Genomic DNA, 17,638 nt, shown 5'->3' with positions numbered 1-17,638 from the left:
TCGAAATTTATTTTTTACTGCAAAACTATTACGTAATTTAGTATTGCCAGCAGTAGCGGCAAAGAGCAAAGCATAGCAACCATTATTATTAACGGTTTCTAGCAAAGCTGGATTATTTGTTTTTACGGTAAATTTTCGAACATGCGCTTAGCGTAACAGAGGTTTAAATGGTTGTAGTTACAGTTGCTAGATATCGTTAATAATGACTCTGGGTGGCCAAGCATATATGCAGGTAGGTGAAAACTGTTTATTTTTAATTATTTATATAAGTGAAATAAATGACGTAACAGCGTAACGTATTTTTAATTATTTTTTTACGTTGTTATGGTTTTAAGTGTATATAGTAATTACCAGTTATATGCATGTAAGTGTTTGTTTAGGTTATTTATTATAAATTAAAATATACTTCATAGGTAGGAAATGAAACCTACTCTCTTATGGTTACTGAAGAGGACATGGAGAAGAGAAGAACGGAACGTGAGAGACAAAAACGACTTTCTCAAGAGACAAATAGAAGAAGAAAGTAGGCATTAAAATGAAATAGTATTTTATTTATGTTGTAATATTATTTGTATTAAAATACAGTTTTAATTTTTTACATTGATTTTGTGCTTAGTTCCACTGTTAAAATGTCATTCAAAAAAACATTAGAATGATATTTTAATTACTTTACAGAGCATTAGAAGACAGAAAGAAACTAGCAGTTGAGAGGGAAGCTCGAAAAAGAAGTTTGGAACTTTCTAAAAGACGACAACGTCAAACAGAAGCCACTGAACGGTATCAAAGATCTCACATTGGGTTGAAACATGATAAAAGAGCAAAATTTCATGGAGGTACAAAACAATACGAGACATTATGTTCATTATAGCTTGTTTTTATAAAGATTTGATAAAGACTAATTTTATTTGTGTAATAAATAAAGGTATAAAGCCGGTTCCGTCACTCGATAATGTTCTACAGCAACTTAGAAGTGGAAGCACTGAGATTAGTTATCCTTACCAATTAAATTCTGCAAGGTATGCATTTTAAGTTTTACATATAAAGAATTACATGTACTTTAATAAAAAAATTAATTTTATTAACTCTCTGTTTAAAGTCCTGAAGTCTCATCTCAGTTAACTGAACACGTCAAGTCTCAATTTGAGATGGAACTGGAGGAACAAAAACAAAAATTTTTAGAGCATCACAAGCAGCAGACTATGCAGGTATATTGAAAAGATAACAAATTTTTTTTTTTTTAGGTTACTTATAAAGAAAAAGATCTAATTTGTAAATCATTTTTTAAATATTACAGGAATTTACAAATGAACTAAAAGCAGAAACTGTACCTGCCCCAGCAACAAGACCATACAATGAAACTATGTACAATGTAAATGCAAACTCCTTTTTAACATGTAAGTAACAATACATTGTACTTGAGTTTATTTGTATTAAACCTTTTATTCATTTTAATGGTGCTTTTTTATTATGTATTTTCTGTGTGCTTTTTTATTATGTATTTTTAACTTTAAATATTTGATTTTATTAATGATTGTTAGATCAACAGCAAGAAACACCAAACTCGAATTTTCAATATTCCAATGTTGACATTATGTCTGGAAGAGCTGTAAATTCAATGGACCAAGTTCAAGGGGCACCTGGCTTAGCCGGAAGCTTATCAAGATTATTTATTGGGCAAGAACAGGTAAGTTATAACTTTTGTGGTGCAATTGTTTTTTAAAGTGTCGAAACTATCTACTTAGCTTAAATAAATAATTTAACTTTCGTTTATTTAGCACTTAAATGAAAGAGGTGAACCAGCACAGTTTGAAGAAGAAGAAAGGGATCAGTTATCAGCCAAAGTAAATATATTTAGTTTAATTGCATGTAATCCATAACAACTTTCTGTTTGTAAGTTATATTTTGTTTGTAGACTGATACCTTAATACCAAGTTATGGAAGATCACATAAAGAAAAAGTAAGAACTTACCAAACCAACAAAACTAAAGTTGAAGATTCGTTGGATACAGGTACTTTAAATTTTAAATATTGATTTTATTACTTTATATCTTTATTTTAGGGTTTATTGAACATTTTTATTTAGGATTAGATGATCAAGATTCTTTACATGGAAGTAACGACCCAGTGGCATCACCTGTTTTCAACAATCATCTCACCTCATTTCAGAGAAAATATTTTGCCGATGTAGAAACTGCTTTAAAACAAAATACACCAGTAAATTCACCTAATTCTTATAGGGTTTCTGGTTATAACAACCAAGAACCAAAACCAACAGAATCAAAACAAATTGAGAATCAAACCACGACTTACTATTCAGCTAACTCCTCACCATCTATTACTCGAGCGCCACCTAATTATTATGTCAAGTCATACCGTCCATGGAGTACAACTGAACCAAGTAATGATGTTTCTGATTGGTCAAAAGCAAAGCCTGTTACAACAAGGCCAATGTCAGCTGCACCTACCATACAAACTGCTCCGCAAACTAAAGATGAGAGCAGCAAGCAATCTTTAGTTAGCAGCCAAATAGAACAACCTGCTTCGAAACCATGGTCTGCTCCAGTAATGCATGTTTCCATCCCCACAAGTATGCAGTTTGTATCAAACTATGCAACAACTACCACAACTCAACCAACTGTTGTTCAACAAACTGTGAAGGAGGAAGTTGTTAAAAGAGAACCGATAAATAATCACTGGATGACTCAAACCACTGCAACTCCAATAAGCACTTTTTTAAGTAAAACACAAAGTCCAATGCCAGATTCCATACCCAATAAGCAACCAGTGTTAAGTCGACAGAGTTCTATCCAAAAGCAAAAACCAGCTGCTTCTGTTTTGACAGAGGCAAGTCCTCTTCCCATGCCGACAGATCGTCAAAAAGTCTCTTTTTCGCCAGCTCCTGACGAAAAAACAGTTGCAGAGAGTACTCCCATAAAGGACAAAGCAGAAACGCCAGAGAAAGTTAGGAGTATACTAAGAAAAGTTTCTAAGTATGGAGGCAAATCGACATATCCACTTTATCATGCTGCAGGCGTAGTTGCACGTAACCAGTGGGTTGACCACGTTAACAACTCACCATACCAAACCGCAAACGCAAAGCTGAAAAACACCGAAGTACGCGATAGTTTGGAAGCGAAAAAAATTGAAGAAAAAAAGGAAAGAAAATCTGTTAAGTGGAATGAAATTCAGTACAACGACGGCACTTCAGTAAGCATAGCTACACCTGGCCTTATCGTAAAACCCGAAATCCCAGTCTCACCTGCTCCGGTGGTTAAGCAAGTTTCCCCGCGTGGTAAATCTCCAAAAGGGAAACAGGGTAAATCCAAAGGCAAGCCAGCAGCTGCTTCTAGTCCTAAAGGTGGCAAAAAGGGTGGTAAACAAGGTCGTAAATTTAAACCCGCAAAAGAAGTTGTTCTGCCGATGGAACCGCGCCCGCCCACTACCAAGAAAAAGCAATTGGTTATGGCGACTGCTATTAACTATTCTGTTCCAAGTGGTGATTACTCAGAATCGAATGAATCACCCACAAACAACAACCAAAATCAACGACATGTTTCTTGGACAACAAAAGAACAAGACGTAACAATGGACACCTTGAAAAGTTCGGGATCGAGCGAAAATCTTGATTTTTCGCCGACAGTTGGATCAACAGTCCGAAATGGAAATCAGGTAAACTTTAAGAAAGTAGTCATCTAAGGATTTAAAAAAACAACATTGCTGCTTTAGTGAATAAATTTGTAAATTTAGGTAACAATTCACATGATGAAACCCGATGTTAGTAACGGTAAAACTACCGCAGAAGATGAAGGCCAACAACCGAGCTTAGATAAAACGCCAACTGATCAAGAAATAAGCTGGTTATGGGACAAGGTACGATATTAACAAGAATTTTTAAATATGTGCTTTATTAAAAGCGTGTTTAAATTCTTTAAAATATTATTTCAGGTTCGTTCTTGCCTTGCGCAACGTCCGTCAAGCCGGGTCCAACAACCAAACAATTTACTTCGCAAAACAGCGAGTGATACAAACAGGTTTGTTGTTTGTTTAGTAACATATATTTATATGATTGTTACTTGTTCGTATGTTATTTTAGTAACGGAAAACTTATAGAATATAATACAATTTCCTGTGAAACGCTGTGTATGTTTGTAATGCGATATTTCCCAAGCTATTTTATAACTTGTTTAAGCCACATAGCGTTGATGTGTTATATAACCAAGAATTTATATGTGTAAAATTAAAGAAAAATTATAGGATTAAACTCCCCTTTAAATTTTAAAAGAATCATAGTTGTTGCAACTTTTTTTTTATATAGTCATGCTGTTTTAAACAGGTTTGGTGGCGCTGGCCGACGATCGGCATGGAATGCTGCTGTGGCTCCGACAATACAGCAACAACAGGCTAGTATTGTGTCGATCGACGGAGGACTTTTATCGCCCGATAACATGCTCGTTAAACCCACGCGAAACCGGCGTTTGGTTCGACCAACTTCTGTTCAACTTTCCAACAAAGCTCCCAAGTATGATAAATAATTGCATTGATTTTATGCAACAATAGCTAAAAAATGTGTTATTTCTTGTTGGACATTACATTTAGTTTTTAATTGCCTTACGAATATTTAATTATTTTATTTTCCCTTTAAAGTTCTGCAAATGATTCATATGGAGCATTTATGCGAAGACAAGCTCTTCTCCAGCAACGACGTCACAAACACTATATGTCACGTGGTGTAAAACCAGATATGGTATGCTACTATATTTAAAGCACAGAAATATACAACTGCTTGTAGTGTAACAAAACAAAAAAGTAATTTTTTATGTATTTAGATGAGAACTTTTTCAAATTATCCGTCCCCAAAGCCCAGCTACAATGCTCCATTACCTTCTCCGTCGTCAGCTAGCGGTAGAGAGCATATGTCAGATAGCACGACCGCGTTCTTACTTGCTGAGACTTTAGCCGAGCAAAATTTATCGGAAGATCAGATCATACATGCCATGGACTCCCTGCAAAAACGAACGAGAGACGCACAAAAACACGGCAAGCAAGGTGATGATGTAATAATTATCGAATTGCAGATTAAAATTTAACCTTTTTACTATAATATGCTTAAAATTAAGGCAATATAGGTAAACATTTCAACTTACTTAAAATAACCTAATTGATAAAATGTGAAAAACTTCTTGTAACTTGTAATCCTTACCGGCAGGCCTACATCACTAGATATAGACAGATTGACCTTCACAATATAGCTATTAGGCCTGATTACCAAATAAATTTTTGGAAGGACACTTAATTGAAAAATGTCATGCTTCAACTTTACTATAAGTGCGTGGTTATAACGTTACTTATGTTAATTCACAGTTATGGCTTCAGCACTTTCAACAGAAGAACAAAGGTTGCTGGCCTCACTGGAACGCCTGAACACAAGGCTTCGAGAGGTCGAGGAGACTGTTTCCAAGAACCCTCAATCTTCTTCCGGGCCATTTTTCAGCGGACCCCAGGTTCTTTACCCCTGTTGAAAATTTTGTTAAACATGACTATTCTGTTTTCATTTTTGTGTATTGGCACACTTGCAGATGACATAAACTGCATGTCGTTTTTGGGAAATTGTTATAAAAACACAATATTTCTTTACACTTGATGTTAATACTTAAATGATTTGATTAAATATTTTTGTTTACAGCATCAAATTCCAGTCTATAAACATCAGAACCAACGAAGCGTTTCGGCCGATGCTCGATATCAGAGATCCCGTTTGCGTTACTAACTTTTCGTTCTATATGTTTACGCAATAAAATTTATGCAGATTTTTTACCTATATTTTATATCGCGCACTGTGTTTTTAAAAGTTCCTTTATTATTGCGAAATGGTAATCGTTAATGTACTAAAGTAATTCGTTTGATAATACTAGTATTTTTATTGTTAAAATTTGTATAGTGTTATTTAAATTTCTTCCAAAATTATTGTAAAATTGGTAAGTAAATAGCCCTTGTATGGGATTAATTTTAAATGTTTATTTGTTAGTGTTAATAAGATAATCTAATTATTCAGGTATGGGCGCAAAATAAGAAATTTTAAAAATGCGCATTGTAATACTCTAAGTACAGTTTAAATATTACGAACTTAACATACAAATAAAATTTAATATTTTGGATTGATACAACTTGTACGCTAAGTCTTTAAATATTATAGCTGACTGTGAAGTAAAAATGGTTTACTGTATTATTAACTTACTTTTTTCTACTATAAACCTGCTGATAAACTTTGTACCGCCACGCCTACAGAACGCCCCCCTTAACAGGAAGCGTTTCGAAACAACATTTTATTTAACCCGTTTAGGCGTAATAATAACGTGTTTTATACCATAACATAGTACACGTTTTTTGTTGATTAAAGTGCATTAACTTATGCCAAGAAAACGTTATAAGTATATGTATATATTGGTTTATTCATTTCTTTTATAGGTACACATTATTCAAGACCTACAATCTTAATATTTCAGTTATGTGGTCAAACAACGCGCTGACCTTTTTTGTTTGTCACAGGTTGGCTATTTCGTCGTGATTGCGTTATATTGCAACACAATGTACTGAAAATCGTCATCAGTCGTGATGTAACCTAAAAACTAAAGTGTTATACGTCATTAAAGATGATGTAACGGAACAAGGTCTAAAAACCATGGCAACGATTGCGCAAGAAGTGCAACCCAATGCTATATATATTAGTTGAAATTGAAGCTAAAAGTAGTTACTACTACCTAGAATTGGTCGGTCAACTGGCTAGACTTAAGTTTTGTTATACGTTCAGGTTTTGTGTTTTTAAATACCAACGTAAAAAAGATAAATAAAAATGGGTACATTAGTTATGTTCAAAATAGTATGTGCGTTTTAGTTAATGTGACCTTAGTTAGAAATACGGTATGTAAACTTATTTCAAAAACGAAATGTCCATAAGTGTAAACGATGTATTTACACTGCCTAGTTAGGTTTATTTGTTTGAAGCATACGTTTTGTTTACTTGCAAGTTAATTTTACACTTTTAAAACGAAAACGCTTTGTGGTTCTATTGAAGCTAGCCTTAATTTATCGGTTTTTAACATTTCAAACTGTTAGTAATTTAAGGTCTATTTGCAACAGTGAGTTTTAATATTGTTGTGATAAAATCAGTGGCATAAAGTAACAAAATCAGCATGATCGCATGGTTTCTGTTGGAAATTCTGGCAATTCTTCTTGTTTATTATTGGTACAAACGACCGAAAAACTTCCCGCCTGGCCCAAGAGGATTTCCCTTGATTGGCGCCATTCCTTTCTTAGATAGCAATCTTGGACTTACGTTTGCTAAATGGAAAAATAAATATGGAAACGTCTTGTCTGTTCGAATGGGAAGGGAAGAATTTGTAGTTTTGCAAAATTTTGAAACTGTGCAAAAGGTTAATATGATTTGTATTCGAAAAAAATTATAGTAAGTTGACCTTGACTTAGATTAAATTATTTGCTTTTTGTATTTTTAGGCCATGGTTAAGGGGGGTTCAGTATTTTCTGGACGTCCACTTATTCCTTTATTTCAGGAAATAACACAAGGACATGGCGTGGTGTTTATCGACTACGATGCGAAATGGAAATCACAAAGAAAGTTTGGAATACGAACTTTAAGAGGGTAATCAACTTTTTACACAAAGTAGTGGTATGTAGTAAACAGAACTGACTATTATATGCGATATTCTAGAGTGGGTCTTGGCTCTAAAACTATGGAAGAGCGAGTTTTAGAAGAAACTGAACAGTTCATGCAATCCGTTCAATCAGAACAAGGAAAGGCCTTCAACATTTTAGTGAGCTTGCTACCTTGAAATTATCCAGCCTACTTGCTATATTTTTTAAATGCAAGGGAAATTGTTTTGTGTTCTTTGCAGGGTAAAGTATCTAGAGCTGCAAGTAACAACATATGTGGTGTTGTATTTGGCGAGCGATTTGAATACGACAATCCAGTGTTTAAAGAACTTATGGATATTATGGAAAGGGGGTAAGTATTTTAACGGTGCTTTAATATAATGTTCACTTCTAATATAAAACATTTTAAATTAGGTTTAGTGAACCGAAAGCAACTCTACATCTTAATCTAATCACGTTTGCTCCTATATTGGCTTACATTCCCCCATTTACAAGCACTATGGCTGAGTTAAGACAAGATATTAAATCTATATTAAGTAAGAACTTACATTTCTCTGGTTTGTATATAAAATTTGGTTTACAAACTTTAAAAAACATAAAAAAAAGTTTGTTATTTTTGAGAATTATTTAATTAAATTATTTTAGGTATTTTGACTGGAAAAATAAAAGAGCATAAGGATACTTACAACTCTGATAACATTCGAGATTTTATTGACGCTTTTCTTTTTGAACAAAACGAGGGAGAAGACAAAACATTCACTGTAAATTAACAAGATGTTGTTGCTTTTATTCGTTGTTGCTTTTATTAGTTTGGCTCGTATAAATCTTTTCCATATTTGATTTACAGAAATGAATTTAAATTTAGTCTTTTAGTTAAAAATAATTCATTTATAATTGGGCAGGATCTTCAACTACTTCAATTTGTGAGAGATTTATTTGTCGCTGGTACAGAAACCACAGCAACAACTATAAGATGGTGCCTTTTATGTTTGTTACACTATCCTGAAACAGAGGCAAAGCTTTACCAAGAAATTGAAAATGTAGTAGGTAAGTTACAAAATCCTAAATTAAAAAAAATCTTTTACAGAGCTTTGATTATTTATAACTCTTATAAATTTTAGGTTCGTCGGGCACAGTTAAATATTCGCAGAGGGACCAAATGCCTTACGTTAACGCTTTTATAGAAGAAGTATTTAGATATCGCGGGCTAGTTCCTTTGGGTTTACATAAAACCAACGCAGATGTCACCTTTGAAGGATACTTTATACCTAAAAACACCTCGGTAAAAATGTTGATATTTTTTTATATAAAAACTTTGTATAATATGAACACGGTTTAAGATGTTTAGTTTATTTAAAGGTTTTGGCAAATTATTGGGCTGTCCATAATGATCCAGAACTATGGAAAAACCCGGAAAAATTTATCCCAGAACGCCATCTTAGCGAAAAGGGTGATTTTGTCAAATCAAACCATGTGATTCCTTTTGGGCTTGGACCACGGCATTGTTTAGGCGAACAACTTGCTAGAATGGAAGTCTTCATTTTCCTAGCGACCTTGGTTCAAAAATTCAGGTTTAAACCAGATCCGGTCGAATCCACGCTGCCCGACATTAACGACGGATGTCATGGCGCTATCTTTGGTCCACTTAAATATAAAATAGTTGCTGAAGAAAGATAACTTTTTAAATATTATAATGATGAACCGTTTTCTCCAGGACTTGATTTGAAAGCAATGTTATAATTTGTTTAGCTTTCTATTTTTTAAATTTTATTGTATTGTTTTTTTATTGTATTGTTGTATTATTTTTATTTGAATCATGGACTTACAAATGAATAATAACATTTCTTTTCTTTTTTTAAATTTGATGTTGTTAGGATATATTGCAGATTTAAATTAATAATTTTTTATTTTATTTTAAAAAATCTGCATACAAAATAAACGTTATTCTATTTTGGTATTTTCCAATTTTCTTTACCCGTTTCATTTATATTTAAAAAAGAGTCTTTTTTGCTTCAATTATGTTTTATTTCCCCTTTTTTACTAACATCGCATACGTTAAATAAATACATGCTGTAAATATTGTTAAATCAAGTTATTTTGTTCAAAGTACATAAAATAAATATAAAGGTGACTGTGTTCTGGGTAATTGCATCGATGCATGACAGTCAAACTTGAGCAAATATTGCATTTACTTTGTCGATGCGGCTTTTAACCTAATGTAGCGTACATGTTTTTTGTCTACGTTTTTTTACTCTGTAAACTACCACCTTGCTTAATGTATCGAAAAATTTTTATAGCTTAAATGAGGAAAGTGTATTATGAAGTTTTTGCATTGTAGCGTAAAAGAATTACCCATTATTTAATGTTATAAGTAAATGTTGCCCATTTTTAACTACGTTTTTTAATGTTGTTGTAGTAAAATAAATGTTAGAAAGTAACTGAATTAGCATGATCGCGTGGTTTTTGCTAGAAGTTTTAGTGATTCTCCTTTTTTATTATTGGTACAAGCGACCGAAAAACTTTCCGCCAGGCCCTAGAGGATTTCCTTTGATTGGCATTGTACCCTATTTGGACAAAAATCCTGGACTTACGTTTGCCACATGGAGAAAGAAATACGGAAACGTCTTGTCTGTTCGAATGGGAAGGGAAGATTTCGTAGTATTGCAGAATTTTGAAACTGTGCAAAGGGTTAATATTTTTCGCAAGTCTAATAGACGCCTTTTGAATGTTTGCTCAAATTTGTATTCCATATTTTAAACTTTGTTTTACTAGGCTCTAGTGAAGGGCGGTTTGGTATTTTCTGGACGTCCACAAGTTCCATTATTTCAAGAAATATCACAAGGACATGGTTTGATTTTTATCGATTACAACGAAAAATGGAAATCGCATAGAAAATTTGGAGTACGAGCTCTTAAAGGGTAACTGATTTATTACATAAAATTTGTGTTAGGCTATAACCTGTACAAGCATACATGATTATATACTGTTTCAAAACACATTTTTACAGCATGGGCTTTGGGTCGAAATCAATAGAGAAGCAAATTTTACAAGAAACTGAACAGTTTATGCAATCTATTCAATCAGAACAGGGAAAGGCCTTTAACATATTGGTAAATACAATTTTATGATTTTTTTTTAGTTAGTTCAACTTTTTAAACTTTTATAAGCAAGATAAATTAAATGTTTTAATGCAGGATAAAGTGTCTAGGGCTGCAAGTAATAATATATGCAGTGTTGTATTTGGCGAGCGATTTGAATACGACAATCCAGTGTTTAAAGAACTAATGGAAGTTATGGAAAGAAGGTAGGCGTTGTATCGTCTATTTTGTTTTACCATTTGGTAACATGTTAGTAAATTTAGGTTTAGTGTGCCGAATACAACTCTACATATTAACCTAATGACATTTGCTCCTATATTGGCTTATATACCCCCATTTTCGAGCACAGTGACAGAAATTAGACAAGATACTAAAATTGTTCGGGGTAAGGTGTTAGTTTTAAATGCTAAGTATGAAAAAATTGTACACGAATTTAAAAATACTTTTTGATATTAAAAAGTTAAATTTAAAAAAATCGTGTTTAAATTGTTTGAATTTTATCAGGTATTTTGTCTGGAAAAATAAAAGAGCATAAAGATATTTACAACTCTGATAACATTAGAGATTTCATTGACGCTTTTCTTTTTGAGATAAACAAAGGAGAAGACAAAACATTTACTGTAAAAAACGATAAGAAGTTAATTTTATTATTACATTTTATTTTCAGTAATAAACTAAACATAATATATGTGAGGTGTTAATTGCTATATACCAATCATTTTTTTTATGAGGTAGAATCTTCAACTACTGCAATTTGTGAGAGATTTATTTGTCGCTGGTACAGAAACTACAGCAACAACTATAAGATGGTGCCTTTTATGTTTGTTACACTATCCTGAAACTGAGGCTAAGGTTTACAAATGTATTGAAAACGCAGTTGGTAAGTTTCGAAATATTAAGGAAGTAAAATTTGTAGGGTGAAATTTAATTTATCAAACTAACAGACTTCTTTGCGTTTAGGGTTATCAGGCACAATTAAATATTCGCAGAGGGACCAAATGCCTTACGTAAACGCTTTTATAGAAGAAGTGTTTAGATATCGAGTTCTAGCTTCTTTGGCTTTGCACAAAACCTCCGACGACGTCACTTTCAATGGTTACTTTATACCTAAAAACACCACGGTAAAAATGGTCAAATATTATTTATAAACTCTTTGTATTGTAAAAACACAGTTTTAGGTATTTATTTATTGAAAGGTTTTGATTAACTTGTGGGCTGTTCATAATGATCCTGAACTATGGGAAAATCCGGAAAAGTTTATCCCGGAACGCCATCTTAACGAAAAGGAAGAATTTGTCAAATCAAACCATGTGATTCCTTTTGGGCTTGGACCACGGCATTGTTTAGGCGAACAACTTGCTAGAATGGAAGTCTTCATTTTCCTAGCGACCTTGGTTCAAAAATTCCGGTTTAAACCAGATCCAGCTGAATCCAGTTTGCCGGAAATCAACGACGGATGTCATGGCACTATTTTTGGTCCATTCAAATATAAAATAATTGCCGAAGAAAGATAACTTTTAAAATATTAACGGCGTAAATCACTGGTTGCAGGACTTTGTAAACCTGTATGTAAAATAAGAGTTGTATATTTTTTTAGCATATAGAAAATTAATATAATTTGGATTAAGAAAAATATGTTAAAATATATCAAATCTATATATATATTTAACACTCCGTTATAATCTGTACTTCAATTTCGCATTTATTAAAAACGTGTTGTATATGTTGTTGAAATCAGAGTTTTTTCTTTCTAAGTACATAAACATAAAATATATAAAAGGTCGCTTTGCTCTGGTAGACTGTATTGGTGCATCACAGTTAAGAATCTGTGAATGCATTTTTAGTAACGCTGTCGAAACAAGTTTTAAGTTTACTTAGTTTACAATACACATACTTTAGGTGCTTTTAAGATACAAGGTTAGGTTAAACCTATTTTTTGTCTGAGTTTTTGTTTGTTATGCAAACTACCAAAATCTTACTTATATATCGTAAACGCGCTTGCGGGTCTATTGAACAATTTTATTTAGGAGAGTTGCGTAAAAAAATGAATGACTGTAAAGTGTTACAGTTGAATGTTACTCGGTTTTAACTATATGTTTTTTGTATTGTTGTGATAAAAGTAGTTATAAATAACAGCATTAGCATGATCGCGTGGTTTTTGCTAAATATTTTGATGATTCTCCTTTTTTATTATTGGTACAAGCGACCGAAAAACTTTCCGCCAGGCCCTAGAGGATTTCCTTTGATTGCCATTATGCCTTTATTGGAAAGAAATCCTGGAATAACGTTTGCTAAATGGAAAAAGAAATATGGAAACGTTTTGTCTGTTCGAATGGGAAGAAAAGATTTTGTAATTTTGCAAGATTTTAAAACTGTGCAAAAGGTAAATAAATATAATTTTAAAGCTAGTTTGGCATAACTGAATGCTTACTTGTTTGTCTATAGGCCCTGGTAAAGTGTGGTACAATAATTTCTGGACGTCCACAAATCTCATTTTTTCAAGAAATATCACAAGAACATGGCGTGTTAATTATCGACTACGATGCGAAATAGAAATCACAAAGAAAATTTGGAATGCAAGCTCTAAGAACGTAATTGACTTAATACATAATGTAGTAAAATCAAGAAAAGCAAGTTTTAGACGAAACTGAACAGTTTATGCAATCGATTCAATCAGAACAAGGAAAAGCATTCAACATAATGGTAAGTTTGTTTTCTCAATTTTTTTAGCGCATAATCTTATTTTATATTTTTCAAGCGAGGAAAATTGTAATGTTTTCTATGCAGGATAAGGTATCAAGGGCTGCAAGTAATAATATATGTAGTTTGGTATTTGGCGAGCGATTTGAATACGACAATCCAGTGTTTAAAGAGCTAATGGAAGTAATAGAAAGAAGGTAAGAATATATCGTTTATTTTTACATCAATTTAGTAACATGTTAGTAAATTTAGGTTTAGTAAGCCAAAAACAACTTTACATATGAACCTAATGACATTTGCTCCTATTGGCTTATATACCTCCATTTTCGAGCACAATGACTAAAGTTAGACAAGATACTAAAACTGTTCTGGGTAAGGTGTTACTTTTGAATGTTAAATCTAACAAATTTTAAAATTATACTTCAAAAAGCATTTTTAATACAAAAAAATACCTGTTAAATTTTTTTTTTATAATTTTAGGATATAACATTTTTAAATTTACCAGAAATTTTGTCTGGAAAGATAAAAGAGCATAAGGATACTTACAACTCTGATAACATTCGTGATTTTATTAATGCTTTTCTTTTTGAAATAAACAAAGGAGAAGACAAAACATTCACTGTAAATTATTTTAACAAAATGTTGATTTTATCTGTATATATGCAGGAAAATATAAATAAAATATTCGTTTTTAGTAAGTTGTTGAATACATTTAAAAAAAATTTTTGATGAAGCAGAATCTTCAACTACTGCAATATGTAAGAGATTTATTTGTCGCTGGTACAGAAACCACAGCAACAGCGATAAGATGGTGCCTTTTATGTTTGTTACACTATCCTGAAACAGAGGCAAAGCTTTACAAAGAAATTGAAAACTTTGTTGGTTAGTTTTTAAAATATTAAAACAGCAAACTTTTATAGTTAAATCCAGTTTGCTGTGCTGTAACAGAAATCTCATTTTCAGCTACGTTTCTATGTTTAGGTTCATCTGGCACAATTAAATATTCGCAGAGAAACCGAATGCCTTACGTAAACGCATTCATTGAAGGAGTGTTTAGATATCAAATACCTCCCCCTCTGCTTTTGCACAAAACCAACGCAGATGTGACCTTTAACGGTTACTTTATGCCTAAAAACGCCTCGGTAAAAATGTTGATATTTTTTATATAAAAACTTTGTATTATAAAAACACGGTTTAAGATGTTTGGTTTATTTAAAGGTTTTAGTAAATTTGTTGGCTGTACATAATGATCCAAAACTATGAAAAAACTCGGAAAAGTTTATGCCGGAACGCCATCTTAACGAAAAGGGAGAATTTGTTAAATCCAACCATGTAATTCCTTTTGGGCTTGGACCACGGCATTGTTTAGGCGAGCAACTTGCTAAAATGGAAGTCTACATTTTCTTAGCGACCTTGGTTCAAAAATTCCGGTTTAAACCAGATCCGGCCGAATCCACGCTGCCGGAAATTAACGACGGATGTCATACCACTATGTTTTGCCCTTTTAAATATGAAATAGTTGCTGAAGAGAGATAACTTTGTCAAATAAATTATAATACAATGAAAAAGTAAATTTTTACATATTGGTCTTGCTTATATTCAGTAAAAGTAGCCCTTTAATCTTTTATTATTATTTTGTTAATTTATTTGCAACTACATTTTAAATCACATAGTGATGGGGGAATTAAAGTTGGATATAATTAACTGGAAAATTACGTATATTTAGAGCATAAGCTCGGTCGTTTTAAATAGAATCAAAGCATATTAATTCTAAAAACGAAAAAATGTGCTAGTCAAGAACAAAGACAGATAAATAATACAACGCATTTCTAAATGCATTCTACGTTTAAGTCATATTTTAAAAATATGTCGTCAAAAATAATATAAGGACCGTAAGTGCATAAGACGAAGTGTGAATGGAAAATAACAATAATGTTTACAATTAAAATTTCTAATTTTTCGTCATGTTATTAATATAAATATATATACAGGGTTGCATTTGCACTAACTAGCTTAGTATTAAGTAAATAAAGTCAGTATTTTCTAAAATGATCATCACAAATATATAAGCGAGTCGTTCAAATTTTTTAAGAACATACTTATTCATCGCCTGATATTCTGCTGTCTTTTTTCATTAAACGTAGAAGTTCGTCGTTTAGTTCCTGAGTTGTTTTAAATGTCGGGAATAAGAAAATATTTTCCACCGTCTCGGTTTTGATTCCACGCAAACTATACACGTTGAGAAATATTTGAGAAAGTCGCATTTGATCATATTTGATTCTACTTTGGTAATCTAGAGATAAAATTTAACATTATTCAAAGTTTTATCAAAATTTTTATTACAATATATAAAAATGCTTTGGCTAAATTGGGTAGGCTGAACTTTGTGCCATGACTCTAAGTGGTTTTTTGCCTTTTTTTAAATACAAAAATAGGTTAGCGTTGGTTATTATAACTATTTGTTTTTACATTAAATCTAAAATAAACCTGATTTTGATAACGGTTGCGGTGTAAACCGAGCTATAAATAATATTGATCTTGCTTTGTTTGTTTTTTATGTTCTTGGAAATATTTTTCCATTTAAGATTTTTTATTAAAAAGAGAACTGAAGCCGACGTCTGTATTTGCGAAAAACAAGTTGACGAAAGGGAACAACATATTGACTTATTCAGCAGTTATGGCCTTAAGTTAACCCGCGCAAACTCTCTCACGTGAGGTAAAACAGCAATTAAAATAAAGAGAAACTGCCTATTGTTTGTTTCAGGCCAGGCTTGGGCACCGGTTCATACTTCAGGGCCATTTGCTATTTGTTTTAAATTAATGGTTAACTTCTCTGGTAAACATTATTGAGGATATATATCGTTGTTGTTTGTCGCGGTCAACCTTGAAACACACTCAAATTCTACAAAGGATGTGATATGGCAAATTTTATCGGCACGGGCCAACAAAAGGTTGGGTTGTAAAAATAACTTTTTTTTATTGCCTCATGATCTTAAAGCTACCTCATTTTAAAAAAAACTGCCTAATCCCATTTTATTTTTCATTTCCATCTTAACAATACAATTACAAGGATACTTACCAATATCATTGTGTGGATTGTGTGTTAGGGCCTTAAATATATCCTCATCAATTTGACTTGCCGTTTTTGTGTTATTTACTGTAATAAAACAACAGCATGTTACCATTTTATTTAGCCTTATTAGTCAAATACGTCAATAAAATTATTTTTCGCACAAAAATCTATCGCAATAAATACTTTCGCTTGTTAAATTCTATGTCTTTTTAAAAGTTCAACGCTGTAAATTTTAAATTAATTATTCAGTTGCCCAATAAAGATTGAATTGCCATAATTATTTTAGTTAAAAAATCGTTTACCTCGATCTAAAAAGAGTAAATCCCGGAGCAAATCGAATTCGTAAGAGGACAATTTAAGATTTTGGCATCTCTGGAGAAGCTTCCAGGTCGTCATGATATCGAATGAATTTGGCACGTCACCAACTGAGGTCATAATGACGTCATCAGTAAGTTGAATCTCCTGAACTACGTAGAGCAAAAAGATCTCTAACCAGCAGGAATCGAGAAGTGAAGTTTTATCGTCCTCCGAAAGATTTTTTACGACATGCGAATTTTTAACGAAGTTGACTGTTTTTAAAAGAATGTCTGTCACCTTACTTCGAGGCAGGGGTGAACGCTCAGCTTTTTCAACATGTGGGCTCGGAGTTCGACTTTTCAACTGCACTTTTTCAGCCGTTTTACCAGTTGCAAGGCAATCAAATAAAATTGGAGAATGTGCAAAGCTCTCATGGATCGATCTTGTTGACCTTGTTGTGTCAAGCGAAGGAGATTTTCTGGGATATGGCGAATATCGTTTGGGTGTATTAGATCTTTTCATGGTAATTGTTGAAGCCAAAAATGGAGCTGAAACTGGGATTAAATGAGTAGAATAGGGTGGGTAAACACATACAGCATAGTCATATATATGTCCCATTTCATAAAAAGGATCTGTTCTATATGCAGTAGGTCTTATCGCATTCGGGTGGAGAATTGTCGACATCCAGATTTTTACAGTTACTAATTTTAAATACTACAATTTTCGAGTTCTACATTAATATTTTATTTGTTAAAAATAACATAAATTTAATTTTTTAAACTATTTATAGCAACCAAACTAT

The 17,638-nt window shown here is 32.5% G+C and overlaps 3 protein-coding genes and 1 pseudogene across 3 annotated transcripts; 3 read left to right on the top strand and 1 right to left on the bottom strand.

Moving 5' to 3' along the window:
• Window positions 1-95: 95 nt before the first annotated feature.
• Window positions 96-6,262, top strand: LOC145758996 (uncharacterized). Its single transcript, XM_082572714.1, has 17 exons — window positions 96-236; window positions 418-523; window positions 676-833; window positions 923-1,016; window positions 1,097-1,205; window positions 1,295-1,394; window positions 1,539-1,684; window positions 1,776-1,841; window positions 1,913-2,009; window positions 2,084-3,669; window positions 3,748-3,870; window positions 3,946-4,031; window positions 4,334-4,519; window positions 4,645-4,744; window positions 4,827-5,046; window positions 5,362-5,501; window positions 5,684-6,262. The coding sequence occupies exons 1-17, from the start codon at window positions 203-205 to the stop codon at window positions 5,765-5,767; spliced, it is 3,435 nt and encodes a 1,144-aa protein (XP_082428840.1). The 5' UTR covers window positions 96-202; the 3' UTR covers window positions 5,768-6,262.
• A 560-nt stretch (window positions 6,263-6,822) lies between these two features.
• On the top strand, window positions 6,823-12,476 carry LOC145764255 (uncharacterized). The gene is made up of 18 exons (XM_082575877.1): window positions 6,823-7,430; window positions 7,512-7,657; window positions 7,727-7,829; window positions 7,911-8,020; window positions 8,083-8,204; window positions 8,314-8,429; window positions 8,571-8,715; window positions 8,790-8,950; window positions 9,028-9,327; window positions 10,114-10,356; window positions 10,441-10,586; window positions 10,676-10,778; window positions 10,863-10,972; window positions 11,030-11,151; window positions 11,271-11,386; window positions 11,502-11,646; window positions 11,727-11,887; window positions 11,963-12,476. The coding sequence occupies exons 1-18, from the start codon at window positions 7,191-7,193 to the stop codon at window positions 12,278-12,280; spliced, it is 2,907 nt and encodes a 968-aa protein (XP_082432003.1). The 5' UTR covers window positions 6,823-7,190; the 3' UTR covers window positions 12,281-12,476.
• A 544-nt stretch (window positions 12,477-13,020) lies between these two features.
• On the top strand, window positions 13,021-15,002 carry LOC145764245 (cytochrome P450 2J5-like; annotated as a pseudogene).
• Window positions 15,003-15,117: 115 nt separating this feature from the next.
• LOC145763542 (uncharacterized) lies at window positions 15,118-17,556 on the bottom strand. The gene is made up of 3 exons (XM_082575010.1): window positions 16,842-17,556; window positions 16,546-16,623; window positions 15,118-15,759 (listed from the first exon to the last, which is right to left on the bottom strand). The coding sequence occupies exons 1-3, from the start codon at window positions 17,518-17,520 to the stop codon at window positions 15,566-15,568; spliced, it is 951 nt and encodes a 316-aa protein (XP_082431136.1). The 5' UTR covers window positions 17,521-17,556; the 3' UTR covers window positions 15,118-15,565.
• Between the last annotated feature and the right edge of the window lie 82 nt (window positions 17,557-17,638).

The sequence above is a fragment of the Corella eumyota genome, chromosome 1, assembly GCF_963082875.1.
Source record: "Corella eumyota chromosome 1, kaCorEumy4.1, whole genome shotgun sequence".
Taxonomy (NCBI): domain Eukaryota; kingdom Metazoa; phylum Chordata; class Ascidiacea; order Phlebobranchia; family Corellidae; genus Corella; species Corella eumyota.
Note: the sequence above shows the minus strand (reverse complement) of the source record. Positions and strands in the feature narration are given on the sequence as shown.